This window comes from Harpia harpyja, chromosome 1 (genome assembly GCF_026419915.1).
Source record: "Harpia harpyja isolate bHarHar1 chromosome 1, bHarHar1 primary haplotype, whole genome shotgun sequence".
Taxonomy (NCBI): domain Eukaryota; kingdom Metazoa; phylum Chordata; class Aves; order Accipitriformes; family Accipitridae; genus Harpia; species Harpia harpyja.
Window position 1 is genome coordinate 93,236,165 of NC_068940.1, and position 17,252 is coordinate 93,253,416.

Below are 17,252 nucleotides of genomic sequence, written 5' to 3' on the forward strand. Positions count from 1 at the left end.
AGGCCACCATGTTATGGCACTCTGAGCCTCCCTCCTCCCATTTCCTGTAGGGAAGCCTCTTTGAAATGACAAACAGAAGAGAACTTTGTTTAAAGCAGACAGGCTTTAAGATTCCCCATGACTCACTGGTTTATAATTTTTAAGACATATTTAGTGATTCTGCATTTCAGTCTTCTACAGATTGGCCCTGCTGTCACAGTACTGTTCCCTTTGCTAGCTATGTGGATGCAAGAGCCAAAAACTTGCAGAATATGACACAAAGAGGTCTTGAATTCTTTTGCACAACATGTAAACCTTAGCCTACTGAGCTAATATGGTATTGATCTAAGCAGAGCTGGATGAAATAGAGATTCTTATTCTTACATAAATAGCTAACATAAAGTTCTCCTTTTTTCCATTCAAGTCTTGAAAACTGTTGAACGACAATAAATTATCAAATGTTTCAGGTGTCACCACATCAAATAAATGCTGTGTGGGGAACACCATCTGAGCAATCATTCGGGGGATGATACTGCTGTCTGCTTAGGTAGACGATGCTACTGCTTTTTTTTTACCATCTTCCTGACCCTTCCTTACGAACCGAGATGGGCTTTCATAACAGACCATATACAGTTCCAAATGGGAATTTTAGGGCGGCAGGTGCTGAAAAGTCATTAGGCCCAGAAAGCTCTTTGCAACCTCTACCTGTAGACCATCATGGTGCTTTGTGAGCATCCTCCAGGAAGGCTGACTCCAAATATAAGTCACCTGGAAATGTCCTCAGTGAAGAACACTTCTACATTACCCACAGAACAAAGACATTTCAGTGAGCCAGCTACTTCATTTGACTGCCCATGCTGTAGCTATTTCTGGGACCTTGGCTCCTCTTTCCACCAGCATAGTATGATATAGTGGAAAACTGGGTATCTTTCAGGTTAAAAGATGGAGGGGCAACTAAGAAACCTGTTTTGCAAGCTTTTCCCAAAATGCAGAATCTAATTTTAGAACTTGAATAAGTCCTTGATTATTCTTAATATGTATGTTTGAAGGTTTACAGATCTGAGTGCGGAACATATAGAATATGGCTGGTGATTTAAGACTAAATAGAAACCTTATCCTTATTAAATCTTTTCTTTCTAGTGTTCGCCCTTCTGGACAAAGATTATCGGTATCAGGAAATTTTGAGACTTTTTGAAATACACATTTGCCCATCCAGTTGAAATCTTAGCTTTTGGAATTCAGTTAAAAAACCCCCAACAAAACACAAGCAAGGAAATATAGTATATCAGACTTCTAAAATATTAAAAGAAATGTCATGTTAACTAGCCATTTTACTGAATTTTAAAGCTGGTCTTTCAAAATATGCTGGTGTGCTGTGGACAGTATTTTCACAGCAGTATGATTGCTATTGACAAAACATTTGCACACAATTTAGGATGCTAAAGAGAAAAGAACTGAAAAATGAATCCCATCCTCACAGTCCACTATTAACCTACACTAAGCTTGTGTATGCTCTTGTATCTTAATAGCTTCTCACAAGAGCGTAGAAAGCAACCACAACAGAGGAGAAACACACTTAGATTAATGGCAACCTTCATTTGCACTGATGTTAAAGACTGAAGTAAAGCAGTCTGTTTTGCTCTGTAATTCAGTGGAAGCTCTTGTGGTATTGACCGAAGCAGCAATACTTAGCCTGTGGTTCTCAAGCCATATGTAAACTTTTTAAAATTACTTTTGAGCCCCTAGTAGACAATCTATAGAGCTTCAAAGAGAGCTGCGTGATGAATACGTGCAATTCATCACTTAAGCTAGTCCTCGTTTAGAGTGGGCTATTTTTCTTCAAAATCATCAATGGACTTTTCTCAGCCAAGGCAGGCTGAGGTATATTTGTGCCTTGGGCAAAGATATTTTTGGAGTCTAGTTTATTCATGCAAAATCACAGATTTCTATTCTATGATCTACTCACTCTCCTGCTCTAACTCTACCTGTTATCTCCTTCAAACCACGGTCCATTTTCTGCACAATATTTATAATGTAGACCTGTAGTTCCTGAATATTCTCCAACAGGTTTTGTTTCACTTATTGCTTTGTTTTAAAGAGACCAAAGGGTGCCCTTGGCATGCAGTTACACAGAAACAAAATGCCAGGTTTGAGGCATTCCTGAATGCCTACCATTCCCCTCCTGAACCAGCAAAACACTTACACCAGTGTTTAACTTCAGATCCATAAGTGTCCTTGGTGAATTCTTTTTGAAGTCAATCTAACTGCTCACATGCTTCAAGGATAAGCACATGTTTTGCAGAATCAAGACACAAGTACTCAGCACTTGCCAGATTTAATCCACTAAAAGGACAACCAGGTAGGCTGAGGGCTCCATGATTGTGACAGAGCATTTCACGATTAACGTCTTTGTGAATGACTGTTATAGCTGCTGGCAAATTGTCTAACAGAAAATTGTTTTCCATCAGAAAACCCGGCAATTACGTAGAAGGAAAATGTAAATGGAAGCATACTGATTTTGACATATCCTTTTAAACATCATTGTGAAAATTTGTTTAAGAGAACATTTCTCTTTTTGTTTTGCTTTTTTGAGGAAGTAAGGAAAAAAAAATCACAACTGTAGAAAACAGCATATTCATTTCCTGCTGATCTCTAGTGACTGTAGCTGATCAAATTCTACAGTGAAAACATTTTTCACTTATGTTGGGTTTCATCTGCTCTAACTTAGGTATCTAAAGTTTCCGTCTGAGTTAGTGAGCCATAGCTCTCAGTACAGTCAATGAGATAAGAATCTCCAGAGGTCCATTAACTGCACCCTAAAGTAGGTGTCTGCGACAGATCAAAGTGGGGTGCTGTTCCCTGCTGAGAACAGAGGGACTGACAGTGCCTGGCTCAAACGCTGATGCCCAGTTTCCAGAGTTGGGTGAAGGCAGCATGTTCAGGGGGCTGTCCATCTAATTCTGCCCTGGTTGCGGCCACAACTATTTTCCATTGAACTGTTCTCTGTGTCCTATTAAAGAACTGCCATCATGCTGGTGAACCACAGCTGTGTTGCTGTGGAGCAAGGGATTTGAACTGAAGGATATACATTTTTTCTAAACATCTAGAAAATCCTTCTACGTCATGTTTATGAGTGCGGTGCAATGGCAGCTTTAACCTCTAACACTACTGGGCATGTGAGCAGCAATGCAGTGTAACAAAGCAAAATAGCTTCCATTTTTACAGCTATGTCTATATCACTAAGTAGACCAGGCCAGGGACCAGCCTCTGGACCTGCAGCCAGTGGTCAGGGACTGTTCCTGGGACCAGACTAACAGTGTGACACAGCTCGCTCCCATAGGGCTCTTCCCTCTGAAGCAGGATGGCTGTGTCCAATGTGCCTGTTGGGAATGACCTACGGCTTTCGCTGTCCTCCAAACTCTGCTTAGGAATTGCTTGGGAAAGGGCAAACCGACGTGGGCTAAAATAGTGCGAGGGAGTATGCCAGCAATTAAGTACACACAAGCATTCCTTAGCCCTGTTTTAGTTAATAGTGTAGAGGTAGCTTTAGAATATTTTTTCACGGACTAAAGGGAAATGGACAAATGGCTGAAAGACTCACCCTGGGTGAGCCTCCCTTCATGAAAGGAAACCATACTGTCTAATATTTTTCAAAAATTTACTACTTCCATGTGGATGCAAGTTAGATTTATTTTGCCTTCCTTTCTCTCTTTTTTTTTTCTCTTTTTTCCCCCAAGATTATCTGGATACTCTCTTTTTGATATCTAGAAACTTTTAATTTCTATCTTCAGTTTATGGCCAGGTCATACCAGTGGTTTCCTGTGTCAGCTTTGCTCTTTGGTTGAAATAATACTTCTCCCTCCCAGGGACTCATCCTGTGATGCATTTATAGAGAAGCAATCACATTCTCTCTGCCTTTGTAGTGTTAAGTTAACCAAGAGAGACTGACTGCTGGCTAAGGATCGTCCTACAGTGAAATGATGCACCAAACATTTCCCTACAACTGCCGCAACCTCCAACAGTTTGTGTCTAAGAAAACATTTCTTTCTAGTGTACAAATTCAGTTGAATATTTACAAACATGTAAACACTCTTATTGGATGTCAGGATCATTTTGGGTTTAGACAGTTTGTGAGGGAATTGGAAGGCTGATAATGCCTGTTGTTAATTGCTCTTCAGTACGGCTCAGTCACTTTCTTGAACCAGGAAATTACCGCTTTGAAACCCTCTGACACTAACAATAATGCATTTCTTTTTGGTAATATTACACATAAATTGATGGATTGGATCATCTTTTCACATGTCAGTTTGAATGCAAGTTCTACAGGAATTCAGCTTGGACAGATTTGGCCTATGTACAAATAAACCTATTATTAAATGTTCCAGACATCATTATTGTAGTGTTACAATACTGTTTTCCTAATTGAGGCATTAAATACTAAATAGTCTTTCAGCTACTGTTATGGCTCTTTCTTCACTATTTATTGGAGTGTATTGAAAAGAGTCATGATAAATCCATTAAGCATAAAACAAAAAGAAAAAACAAATCTACATTAAAAAGCACATACCTATTTACTGCAACATCAATAAAAGCTTTAATTAAAATTATATTGGGGATTTAGCCAGGAAAAAAGGCAAGTTTAAATGTGTTATTAAAATATGTTCCTTAAGTTACATGTTTTCACTTAAATGAAATATTAATGTAGGATTAACAGTTTGTAGGAACTGCCACTGCTGTTCATAAGAGCAAAGAAAATATCTATTAATGTGGGTTATCACATCAGTGGAAAGCTGAAATAGCTGTAATTAGTGCCCAACACAAACAACATAAATCTTCAGCCGTTGAGTTTTCCTACAAGTTACAAAATTAAGAAGAAAAAGGACAGCTTCAAGATGCTTCTCTTTATCAGCTTGTGCCATACATAGAAACAGTGAAAAAGGCATCACAAACAATCAGTTTTACATAGCTCCTTGCAGAATTCGTATAGGCATTTGGGCACTGTAAGGTTAGGTGTTCAGCTTGAACAGTCCCTTTTAGGCTGGAGCTGCAGCCTATCGAGTTGGGGTCCTTGGAGAACTGGTACATGGCTGCCCTACCCAGAGGGGACTTGGATCTTGCGGACCCGTTGCCATATAAGAAAAAAATAGAGAAATCATGCAGCTATTTTTTTCATCAGTCTCAGTGTAAAACAGGGATATGAGATTGGGCAGAGGGTGAAATGAGGGCTCACTGGCTCTATAGGCTTAGCTAATATCTAGCTATGCACTTAGTGAATTTGCACAAGGTCAAGTGTGGTCAACAGCTAAGTGGAAAATTACTGAGATGGCAGAGAAGTAAGCTCCAGAAGGGTACCCAACACACCCACCCTGACATATGTACCCAGCTAATCAGAGATTATAAATGAACAAATTAAGATAAAACATTTGGATTTGCTTATACTGCTGGAAGAGACACCAGAGCCCAATCACCAAAGCTACCTGGAATGAATAACTCAGTGACTGTTTACTGACCTGGGTAATCATTTAGTCACTATGATTTCAATTGTATGGACACCACGTTTTCTCTGGCAAAGAAATTCTCTGCTTTGACAGCTGGTCTGTAACCCGGTTCCTCCACAAGCTGGAGGGTTAGTACCTGAAGTCCAGTTTGCGCAAGTTGTTGGAAATTTTTGCACAATGTGTTAGCTGTGAAAGTTTGGGGACCGATTATGAGGCTTCATATTTAATTTATTTTAGCGTAGGAGGTCCATCACATATTCCCTCTAAAAACAGAGGTTTCCCCCAAGCCAACTGTTCAAAATTAAACATATTTCATAAAAAAATCATTCACACTGTGATATGCTTTACTGAATGAATTTACAGAGCATTTTCCCCATTTCTTTTTAATTCAACTCATTTCATATAAATCAAGCAAGGACCTCTGTACTATGACATTTAAAAAAATGAGAATATGCCTTCTGCAGCCCACTACAGAGTAATGGTTATGTGTTTCACAGTCCATTTTTCTCTTACCATCAGGGAATCCATCCCAGATTTCCAACCGGTCGTAGCGACAGAATGCTCCCCCTGGAGTATTTGAGTCAGGTTCTAGCTCAAAGCTTTCAAATTCCAGTATAATCTCTGACATCTTTGGTGCAAAGATAATATAAGTGCATTCAAGGCTATTGGGATATTTTTCAGGGAATCCGGGGGACTTTATCACTCCACTTGATGCAGTAAAGTTTCTGGAACATTCAGGTCCTGTAAGAGAAAGAGAAAAATCACCTGGGTTAACACTATGCTACTAAGCAAAGTAGTTAGCTGGAAAACAAATTAGGTTGTATTGTCTCTCCAGCAGCAAAGGTGGCTTTTCAATGAAACACCTCGTTTTAATCGCTGCATTAATCATTCACCCAGCTTGTTCCTATTATTGATAGTCAGGTTTTAAACGCAATTCGCACATACTGTCTGATCTCCAATTTTCAATTTGTATGGAACAATATGAAAACTTGTACCAGCTCTAGAAAAAATTATGACAAATACAAAGTCATGTGGGAACAATGAAAGTCTAAGCTGCAGAAATCTCGACAGAGCCCTAGAGAAATAATTATAGCCCCTTCAAGCTCAAATCTTTAAATCTTACGTCTGACAGGCTTTTATTGGTGAAATAGAATTTTTTACAAAAGTGGGTGAGTGAATTCAGTAGAGGGAGTAGTGGTTTCAGATTCCTGGAGCACTGACTCAGTAACTCTGCCAGATGTGACCTATGCCTCCTTGACAAACTAAATGTGAAAGGTAATTCGTACATGTACCAAGGGTGAGTGACTCATTCTGAGTGGTGTTGACACAGGTGCACCAGTAAAATGTTGCTGTTAGTGCAGGCATGATAAACTGTGTGATTACAGGCAGTGTTGCTAGAAGTCACCTAATGTCAATGTTGACACACCAGCTTTCCCCGATGTCCCCAACATGGCATAATGGGATGCTCCAAACAGGGCTCTTGGCGGAGCAGGAGAGTGGCAGTAACGATGCAAGGATATAAAAGGCCAGATCACTGGAATTGCCTTTGTGAATACAGGGGACTAAAACTGGAGTCCCTCTCTTGTTGACAGATCGCATTTCTCCTTTATTTAGGTCCCTCAGGAATCCTCTCTGTGGATCCCACATCTGCAGGTGTGCTCAGAAGTCAGCCGCAGGCACTGCCCACACATCCTCCCACGAGGTCAGCATAGGTAACCCTCTCTGACTTTTGACATTCTGAATTTAATGCAAAGTATTTTACAGGATTTGGGGCATTGGTGGATAGCAGCTGACCTGGGGAGTTTGAGTAGGATGACTCAGATGAAGGTCTTCGGACATGGAGTAGAGGAAAGACACAGGCAACACACTTTGGTTGCAACAGGCAGGTCTGTGTTGGAGGATGAGTGTGTATGAGGTTTCAATTTGAATGAGGATGCCCAGCATCCTTAGAGACTGTAGTCAGGAGCCTTAGAGGATTTCCAATGCTTAACACAGATCATTGAAGGAAAACAGTCTGGCTTGTTGCATATATGAATACTCTTATTTCACCATAGAAAATGTTTTCCTTGTTAATGTGCCAAACATTATTACCCCCCACAGATCTGGCCACATCCCAGCTAAATTCAGCATGCAAGAGAGAGGTCTGACTGAATTTAATCAGTTCAGGTATTTTTGTCCTTCAACAGACACTGATAGGAAATGCTTGAGCTATCACATCAATATTCAGAACACTTCATGGCATATTTTGGAAGATGTAGATATTAATGCTCACGTAACCTGACCCATTCCAATTTGGGAAATTACATTTTGCCTATAATTAAATCCCCCCCTTACACGTTAGTCGGATATTTCTCTTCTCTCCCTGTCATTCCCTTGTCTCCTCGTCATGTATGGGAGGGTTATATTCTGGTTGTTGCTCCTCACTCCCACCAGTAGCTGCTGTTCCAGGATAAAATAGCTTTGCTATGCCATTCATAGCATAAAGTGCTCTGTGCTCCTCTTGGAATCCAATAAAAGATGCAATATAAAATGTAAGCCAGGATCATTATTGCTTTATTAAATACAGCCAGATCCTGGCTCTGTGAGTGCACGATCGTCAGGCTCCTTACACTCACACATGATATCTCAATACCAGCTTGCTTTATTTTAAACACGTTCAAGTCAATCTGGTGCAAGAAACAAAAACTGTTTTCAGGAGAGCTGCCTCACTAAAATACCCTCCACAGATTCTGACCCTTTATTGACACCGTGAAGAAGCTCCAGGAATTAAATCAATACTGAGGTTATGAGGAGGTCCATGGGCCAATCTTCATGGAAAACTGGCAGAAAAGGTTCTAGCAGAGACCTGACAGAATAGATACTTCTGAAGTGGAGAAACTCATGTATGCATCTCATATCTACATGTGAAGAGACATGAGCTGAAGGAAAGAGAGAGAAGAGGCAATAGAGAGAGCAAAGAAAGAGAAAGAGTTGACATTGGGGATAATTTCATTCGCTCTCTGTAGGTGTCACTGAGCCAGAAGATCATTTGCCTTCTTGGTTGACAGTCTCTTCTTTCACTTTACACCATTTAGTTGACTAAAGTTAGGAATGTTGAATGTGAACCATGTAGATCCTCTTCCAGTGAATAGGCTACTCATCCATCCTAAGATAGGCTGGCTGTCGAAGCCAAAATGACGAACATTTCAGATGGGCTAAATGTTGGGCAATATGCATTTCATGTTTTAGTCTGGAATTCAACTTCTTCAGTGTCTTTCTGGCTAAGGAGCTGGATGAGAAGTAAAGGCAGCTCCTACTCTCAAAGCCCATACTTCATTTATCAGAGTCATTATGTGTGCTGGTCTCTCCTTACAATTTCCATGGCGTGCAGCATTTTAAGCATCAGGTTTAGAATTCAGCTTAGGACACAGGTAGCGTAATGCAGTTTTTCTTTTCAAAAACTAAGGATGGTCTCACAGGAACAATGGGCAAAAATATACTGTGTGCTGGAATGCAGCTCAGCCTTCAGCTCAGCACCACAGGGCCTTGGGCTTGGGATCATTTTAATACTTCTCACACCTGGGAAATGATGAGCTGAGTTGTGAATATGCTAAAACAAAGCATATTAGTCTAGTGTGAGCAACTGAGCTTCACCTGTGTAACAGGGTGAACTGGTCAGCTTTATTAGGTACAGATATTAAAATGTAAATTTGGAATAGCATGTATGCATTAACTCAGAAGTTAAAAAGGGCTGTGTTCCCACAGCAACTGTAACTTGCATCCTTTGTGTACACACAGCATTTTCTAACACTGTACCTGGTGATAACTTTCCTGCCTTAATATACAGTTTATGTGGAATGAACTAGACTTAAAGTTGCTCTGGGAGCCATAATTTTGAGTTTCTTGACTTCTGTGTGTGTAAAATCACATTCATAATGCCATCTTAACATGGTTAATGTATATCACTGAGAGATATAGATGACCACACAAGGAAATAAACACAATGTTCCTGTCAGAGCTCTGAGTTGCCACTACACTATTAGGAAATAAATAAAAGCTTTTTTCTTGAAAACACTCAGTTGCTAATATAGATTGTTTCACAGGTCATTCTTTCACTTCTTCTTGTGTTTCATCCTTGTTCTTTACGAAAGATGGTACTGAATACATAAGCACTGAGAAACGTCAGGACACAGTTTCAAGAGTTTAGCCACCTAAAGACATGAAAATAAATAGACATATTTTTTCAGGAAAGCTCGGTGTCATTTGAACGCTGAGTTCTTTCAAAAAATGTGACCCTGAAGGTCACCAAAAGAATTTCTGGGAGCCAAGAGTGGATTTACAGACAGGGAAGATGGTGAACAAGAAGTCTGTGGCCCCAGTTAGCACTGTGCAGAGCAGCAATAGCATGCAATAGAAAAGAGACTTCACTACTGTGCTTCTCCTCATTAACAGTATAGCTGCCACCAAGCAAGTGTGCTGAATGCAGCTGAAAATCTGGCTCTGGTTTAGGTGTGTTAAAAGGACTTGAACTGCTTCTGAAAATGAGGCACTGTCTGGGAGTGGTGTGCATTGGAAATTTGGAGTTTTGAGCTGCTTTTGTGAATATAGCCCTAAACATTGATGTTGAAGTCAGTTTTTTTTTTCTATAAAGTTAAGCTTATTGTCTTTTTGTATAGTATGAGTTTTGGTCCTGTATTCTCCAGGCATGGAATATATGAATTATTTATCTCCAACCTGCTATAGGGAAGGTGTATGCCAAAAAAAAAATCTTACTGCCCTTGTAGCTATTGACTCAGAAAGAGAGTTATCAAAGAGGGACTGTCTATAGATCTGGTTAATCCGGGACTGTCTGTTTCTCTGGGCTTTCTCTGTGCCCCATACAGCTATCTGTGCTCAGCAGCACTGAACTCCTGGCACAAGAATCCAGCAGGTCATGCCTGTGAACAGTGTGAGCTTCTCCTCTCCTTTACCTCCCAAACATGACTTGTGAAAGAAAGCAACAGCAACATCATCTGCTGCCCATGTGTACTCTGGTCCTTTCCAAGCCCACAGCCACCTCTTGGGAATGCAGAGCAAAACACTAACCAAAATAAGTCAGGGACTCAGAAGGTTACAGTGCTGTTAAGGCAGTAACATTGTAAATCATACAGTAATTACTACCACAAAAAAAAAAGGGGGGTGGGGGTGGGGGATGGGGAAGAAAGCTAATGGTTTTAAGATGGTCCAAAAAACCAGCTGATGAAGACTATCACGTTACACTCAGAGGAGTCAATCCTCAGATGCAGCTGACCCACTGGATTCATAATGATTTACACCCATTGAATACATGCCCTGCCTTGGAATGACAAGGGTAATACAGTTTTCTCTTCCAAGTATTTTCATGCATTCGCCCCATTCCAAAGAATTATGGTGAACTTTTTGATGTAAGCAAAAATCACAAGTTACGAGCTATATAATAATGAATTGTTTCTCACCTCTTTTGAAAACCTCATAACGGATAGAAAATCCTGCTCCATGCGTCTCATAGTCAGAAACAAATTTAATAAAAAGATATGGCCCCGAAGACACTAAAGGAGGGGGAGCAATTTTTCCACAGTACTTTCCCCATAAGCGTCCTTCAGCATTATCTCCATCAATCACTTCAACATAATCATACCTGGAAGATAAATGGAAGGAAGAAACTTTTAACTTCCGGGAAAGAAGGAGACCTAATTAATTTAGAAACCATAACACAACATAGATAATCAAGAAAAATGCTAGCTTGCTTGGAAAATGCATTATGCTGAAAGATGTAAGCAAAATGAAATAATTAAAATGGACGACATTATGTCTGTAGACATCATCTGGCAACATGGAACTATTAGGAAGAATGGTGTCCATTATGCTTGCAGACAATGTCAGCTAAAGTAACCAATTAACAAAAAAAAAGGAAATCTCATGAGCACAATTCTGTATTATTAAATTGTGTTCCTTTGTCTGTGTAGTGTTGTTATCAATACATAATGCATAGCATTCTTTTCAAACTGTGAAGTTCTGTTATGAATTCAAAAATGTCTTTTTGGCTGGAGCTCTTTATGAACAATACTTTGATTTCCATATGCTGTCCTCCAAACATATGTCCACAGAATAATAAATAAATCCCTAAACATTAGATTTTGTTCAAAACTCCACCATGTTTCAGATCAGTGGTAGAAAAATCTGTTATTTTCCTTGTTAGCTGGACAAATAGTTTGGAGCAAATCACAAAATCTACACATCAGTCACAGCACTTGTTTTTTCTCAGACAAAACATGTTTCATTACAAATCATCTTTGCTTAGGTATTTGAATCAAGAAGTGCACGTTATAATGTTCGTACTTGTACAGCATGTGATTACTGAACAGGCTGGGCTAAATCCTCCCCTGGTTACTTGCTTCATTCCTAAGGACTTTATGAGGAAAAGCATATAATAATGCAATAATGATTGGTAACAAAAGTCTGCCTGGGAGCAACAGTCATGTTAGGGTTCCTCAGCCCTGTCACCAGAGATGCCGACATGTAGGGCTTGGTCTGACGCATTTGGTTTCAGAGGGCTGAGGAGAGCCCAGTAGCTGGGTGTACAGAGCCTGCCAAGAGAACACAAAGGAGAATAAAAGTCACAGGGAGGCAAAAGCTGCAGGTGTGGAGACAGGTCTGGTTTTAAGTTTTATTAGCAGATGATTTCACTCGACCCCGGACAGGAAGGAGGAGCAGCCACACTCTGTAGAATCGGTTTAATCTTCACCTAAAAGGTGGTGGCATTTGGAGCCTGGGCTGTGCTCTGGGCCTCTTTCGGACTCGGGCAAAAGGCTTTTCTCTGCCCCTGTGTCTTTCTGTCTGTCTCAGCCGTGCTGCTGTTTTATTTAACAAGTTGCTGTTAGCCACACAATCTCATTTACTTTTCATTATCCTTCTACGACTGACATTAAAATGTTGCCATTAATTTGTTTAGACCTTTATTCTACTGTTATGTTCACTGAAATGTTCCAAGCATATTAATATACAAGGAAGAGGTAAAAATGACAGGACAATAAAGTGTGCCTGACATTTTTAAAGAGATCAAAGGAAAAAAATGTCTTCATGATGACCAATGTCATTTTTAACAACTCTGCTCCAAACCGTCCAGGGCACGTTACTTATGTTTACATGAAGCCCCGTGAGACAACTGCAAAGATGATATCACTAGTTAAAGTGGACGGCTTAAGGCTCCTTAAATTAAAAGTGACATTACCTCATCAGTTAAAATTGTGTGCCAGCTTTGGTGTATATCAAGTAGAAAATAAAGCTGACACTGATGGAACTGTAAGCATTAACATATGTGAAATATTGTGTTAACTGCATTTCCTCTTATGTATTTGTTTTTTCTAGTAGCAATTGCTCAGCTAGTTAGGTTCACTGTCCCATTTCAGATTGGTGGAAATACAAAGTGGAAATGTTTATTTCTGAGATAATTTTACAGATACTTTAAGTAGCCTGCATTTTTTCAAATTAGACTTCTGTTCTTTCTATAATTTCTTTATGATATATGTATAACAGGATTTGAAAGTTAGGAGACTTGTAAAAAGACCTCAGAATTGCCTGCCTTTGGCTTTTATTGTTTGTTTTTTTCCTTTAGAAATATCCTTAAGAATACTGGCTCTAGGTTCCCTGCAAAACCTATTGGAAGTACTCAGGGATGCAGCCTGCTAGTTTTTAGACTTCAGGGAAAAAACAAATGTTGAGAACTTTTAACAAGACAACCTTTCTCCAAATAATTAACTGCTTCTTAAAGAGAAAGAGTAACCACATAAAACCACAGCATCAGAGTGACAGTCTTCGCTCTTCTCCCCATGATGACATTATTTCACCAGTTTCCCAGGCTCCATCCAACTCTCGAGCCCCAACAGTAGATAAATTTTCAAATGAATATCAAGAACCCTATTTCTGAATTATTAAATGATACGAGAATTTTTAACTAAAAATGCTAAGCAAATTTTTACATGCTTTTTTACTTCATGTATAAAGAAGAAAAAAAATCCCCAAAGGTTTGTATTCAGTATTTTTATTCTGCTACACCTTAAAAATAGACCATCTTCTATAGTCTTACTAAGTCTTTTGTATACAGCCAAAAATAATTAACCTGTAAGTACCAATTTTGCTATTATATGAAGTAAATTCAGAAAAAAATATTCAAATTAAATTCTATCACTCTCTTAGGTTTCTACCTTTAAGCGATAGCCTGCCCATACCTTTCCATTGTCCCTTATAGTGACAGAATTGTAATTTATGGTGCTCTTTCTGGCTGCTGTGCAGTTGTAAATGACACAATTTGGTTACTAAAAGGCTGTCTTCTAATGGATTTTGCAAGTTATAGGTCATGCAGCCCTGTGGAAGATCGGAGGATTTTTCAGTTTTTTTCTTTTGCTTTGAAAAATTACCGACAGACAGGAAAAAGGCTTAGCTGTGAGACAATAGGTACGAAGTACGATTTGAAAAGGGGAAGCTTTAGAGATCAGTGCTACAACCTTCATATTCTAAGGATCATGTCTTTCACTTGGCAGCTAACAAATGGATTTGGATTCTCCCACACTGGCGGCAACATCTGATATCTGGGCTGCAGTAAATGAGTATCTATATTATTTTTTTCTTAGGGAAATGAAATTACTCTGGATTTTACTAGTTTATACTTGGAAACCAATGTCCTGCTGTCATTTTTGCACTTTTCAAAATCTTACCAGAGACCATAGTGTATCACAAACAACTGTTCTCATAAATAGGAGAAAGTACAGTCACAACTTGAAAATGGAGTTGCTGCCAAGGAAGCTCAGAAAGCAGCTTGCATCTCCCTCTGGACTTGGTAGCAGTTCTTCTCCATAAGTTTGTCAAGAGAAGATGCTGTGCCAGGGATGCAGTTGGCACATTGGCATCCCTGTGAGGAGACTGAATGTGTCACCTCCGCAGCGCCCAGACAGTCTTGGCGCGCAGCCCAGAATACTGAGTTTGCAAATTTGGATTTCCCACTTGGCAATTCTTCGCTCAGTTACTGCTGTCAATGGTGTGGCAAATATTTCTTGTAATGTTATAGTCCTTTAGGGTTTATGGCACAGAGATGTAAATATAAACATGGTGCTAACCATTGAGTGTAGTTTCAGGTGAAAGACTAGCGCACAAATTCATGTGTGAAAATAGGAGATGCCTGCCCAGAAGAGGGGGTAATCAGTGGATACATTCATGGAACCACTATGCCACGATGCAAAAAGCATTCCCTTTTTGCTTGTCTGGGTCTTTCTGGATATCCCATTTTTGTTTGCTTTCTGTTTGCACCCTCTGTGGCGTGCAAGGAACGTGTGTGGCTCTCAGGTGGGAACCTGCTGAAATGCACTGCAGAGCCTGCACACTCCTCCCAGCTGGTGTCTGAACATACCATTACTAGATGGTCCTAATTTTATGGTTCAGTAAAACAATGTCTGGGACAGATTCCCATTGGAAAGATGAGGGAATCTAGAATTCCTCTACAAACTCTTGATGGAATTGCAAAAAACTTGCTTTTTTTTTGGAAAGTCTAAGTTATGGGTTCGTGGAAAAGGCCAAGCAGTACTATAAAATGAGCACTGGGCAATGAAAAACATAAACAGCTGCAGAATACAGATTTTGGTGAATTTTCTATTTCCAGTTTCTAGTAGGTGATAACAGTGCTTACGTCTGGTTTCAGTTCTGAACGTGCTGGCGACCCCTGAAATGCACCATAGCACGTTGTACTGCAGAAAGTGAAGTGAAAGTGCTGGAAAGCCCTGCCTGCTGCTGAAGCCAGCCACTCTGCCAAGCTACATTCCGCTTCTACGCATTTTCCTATTATTAGGGCAGTGAGATCTTATGCCTTTTGCCTAAAAAAATTCCTTCCCAAGACATATGCAGAATTCAGCTGAAATCTAAAATCTGCCATTTAACCTTATGAAACAATCAGTGAAGCATATAAATCTATAATTTACATCTGAATACGCCATATTTTTCTGCAGCCTACTATGACATGCATCTATAGGGTGGTTATGAGTATTTCAGTTATTCACCTGTTAGAATGAAAAGATTTCCCACCTCTCTGTTTCTTTTATCACTCTGATTCCACTTCCACCAAGCTGCTAAATCTCTCCCTGACACAAATTATCCACCCTGGTCAGATTATCTCTGAGAATTTGCTTCTTAGTATGTATCTTTCTTTTGCCTCTATTTTATAAAGAATTTTTCTTTATTCCTCAGAAGGCTCCATTTTAGCTGAACAGAAGGCATTGCAAGAGGAAATCTAAATAAAGAGTTTCAAGTTGTTCTGCACCGTGGATTTGTGCCCCATTAGTGACTGAGGGTTAGAGGTGTGGGATTTACTGCGGTGCTTGTGGCAGAAGGCAATCTGTATCCCAGAGCTAAAAGCTTAAGAACTGCAGGCTCTCGAGGGACACCAACCTTAAACCCAGTTTATTAGCAACAAGAAAAAGAAGTACATGCTGTTAAAAATAAAAAATTAAGCACGGCCCCAAACGGGCTGTTTTTCTGCCTGTAACCTCAGCATCTGTCGGGTTGCTCTCCATCTGAGCCTCCAAGCAGCCTGACTGCTCTCTGGGGCCTCCTGTGTCCCACCCTGGCAAGGTGACCTGTCTAATGGGCGTTGGAGGGGCTGCCCCCTCCCGTGGGGACACGTCAGCCTTCCCTGGTAGCTGGGACTGTCAATGCAGGTATCCACATGGAGGTCATATAACTCCTCATGTGTGGCCCTCAAAACACACCTTGACGGAGGTGAAAGCTGCACGTGGCCCTCGGAGGATCCTGGGTGACTGCTGTGTCTGCAGCAAGCCACCAGGCCTGAGCAGGGCATGGGTACTCCCTGAGCACCGGGAGGCATGGGAACTGCAGGGAACTGCAGGGGTTTTTTTGCTTTTTCAGCCCCTTCCCAGTGTGCTTGGTGCCATGGAGTCCTGCGTGGTGCATTCCTGCCTGGCTCTTTGCTCCCATAACACACTGCAGTCTTCTCAATGGAGAAGCCTTTCTCCATCCTGCCAAGTCAACTGTTGGTGTGGATGTGTCTTTGACAGGATGAGCGAAGTGACCTTTTTTTTAATTCTTTCTTCCTTCCTTTCTTTCTTTCTTTTTCTTTCTTACTCTCTCTCTTTCTTTCTTAAGTCTATTAGAAAGCCCAACAGATCATTTCTCTGAGTGTGGACACATATACAGTTGAATTAGCAGCAGCCAGGCAGTGCAAACTCTGTGAGAAAGGGGGAGGTGGGAACAAGTGCCCATGGCAGGAGGCTTTTAAGCTGGTTTTGCATATACTGGATTCATGATGTGGATGAAGCCCCCTAAGGGAGGCAACATATCATCTGGATCCCACAGTTCTCTAAAATGCTGGCTATTTAAATATGCAATTTGCAATCGATTAACGATTTGTAATTTACTGAAATCCCTGTCAGTTTGGGGGGCCTTTGTTTCCATTGATCTTTTGTGAGCTTGTGTTTTTATGGTCTTCACCCAGGGCCAAAATTCACTGAAGTTACTCATACAAAGATCCTGTCAACCTAAGAGATTTCTGGGAATAAGGCCATTGGGATTTGGCCACTGTTCAGTAATTTACTAATGCCATTAACTGACAGTGGGTCTCCATTAAGAATGAACTAGTGAGGGTCTATTTTAGTACAAGACAATGCTGTAGTGAAAAAGAGAAAAAATGTAACAAAGACATCGATGAAGATCTGCAGTTACCCACTGTAACAGTTTGATCGCGACTAATGTTAGCAATAGTTTTGTTATTACACT

The 17,252-nt window shown here is 40.3% G+C and overlaps 1 protein-coding gene across 3 annotated transcripts in view; it reads right to left on the bottom strand.

Moving 5' to 3' along the window:
- Nucleotides 1-17,252, bottom strand: part of NRP1 (neuropilin 1) — a 117,213-nt gene that overhangs the window by 57,880 nt on the left and 42,081 nt on the right. For all 3 annotated transcript variants that reach the window (XM_052805954.1, XM_052805943.1, XM_052805934.1), the window contains exons 4-5: nt 10,931-11,112; nt 5,991-6,218 (exon numbers count right to left, since the gene is read on the bottom strand). In XM_052805954.1, coding sequence (XP_052661914.1) covers nt 5,991-6,218; nt 10,931-11,112 — 410 coding nt within the window. The remainder of the gene's footprint in view (nt 1-5,990; nt 6,219-10,930; nt 11,113-17,252) is intronic.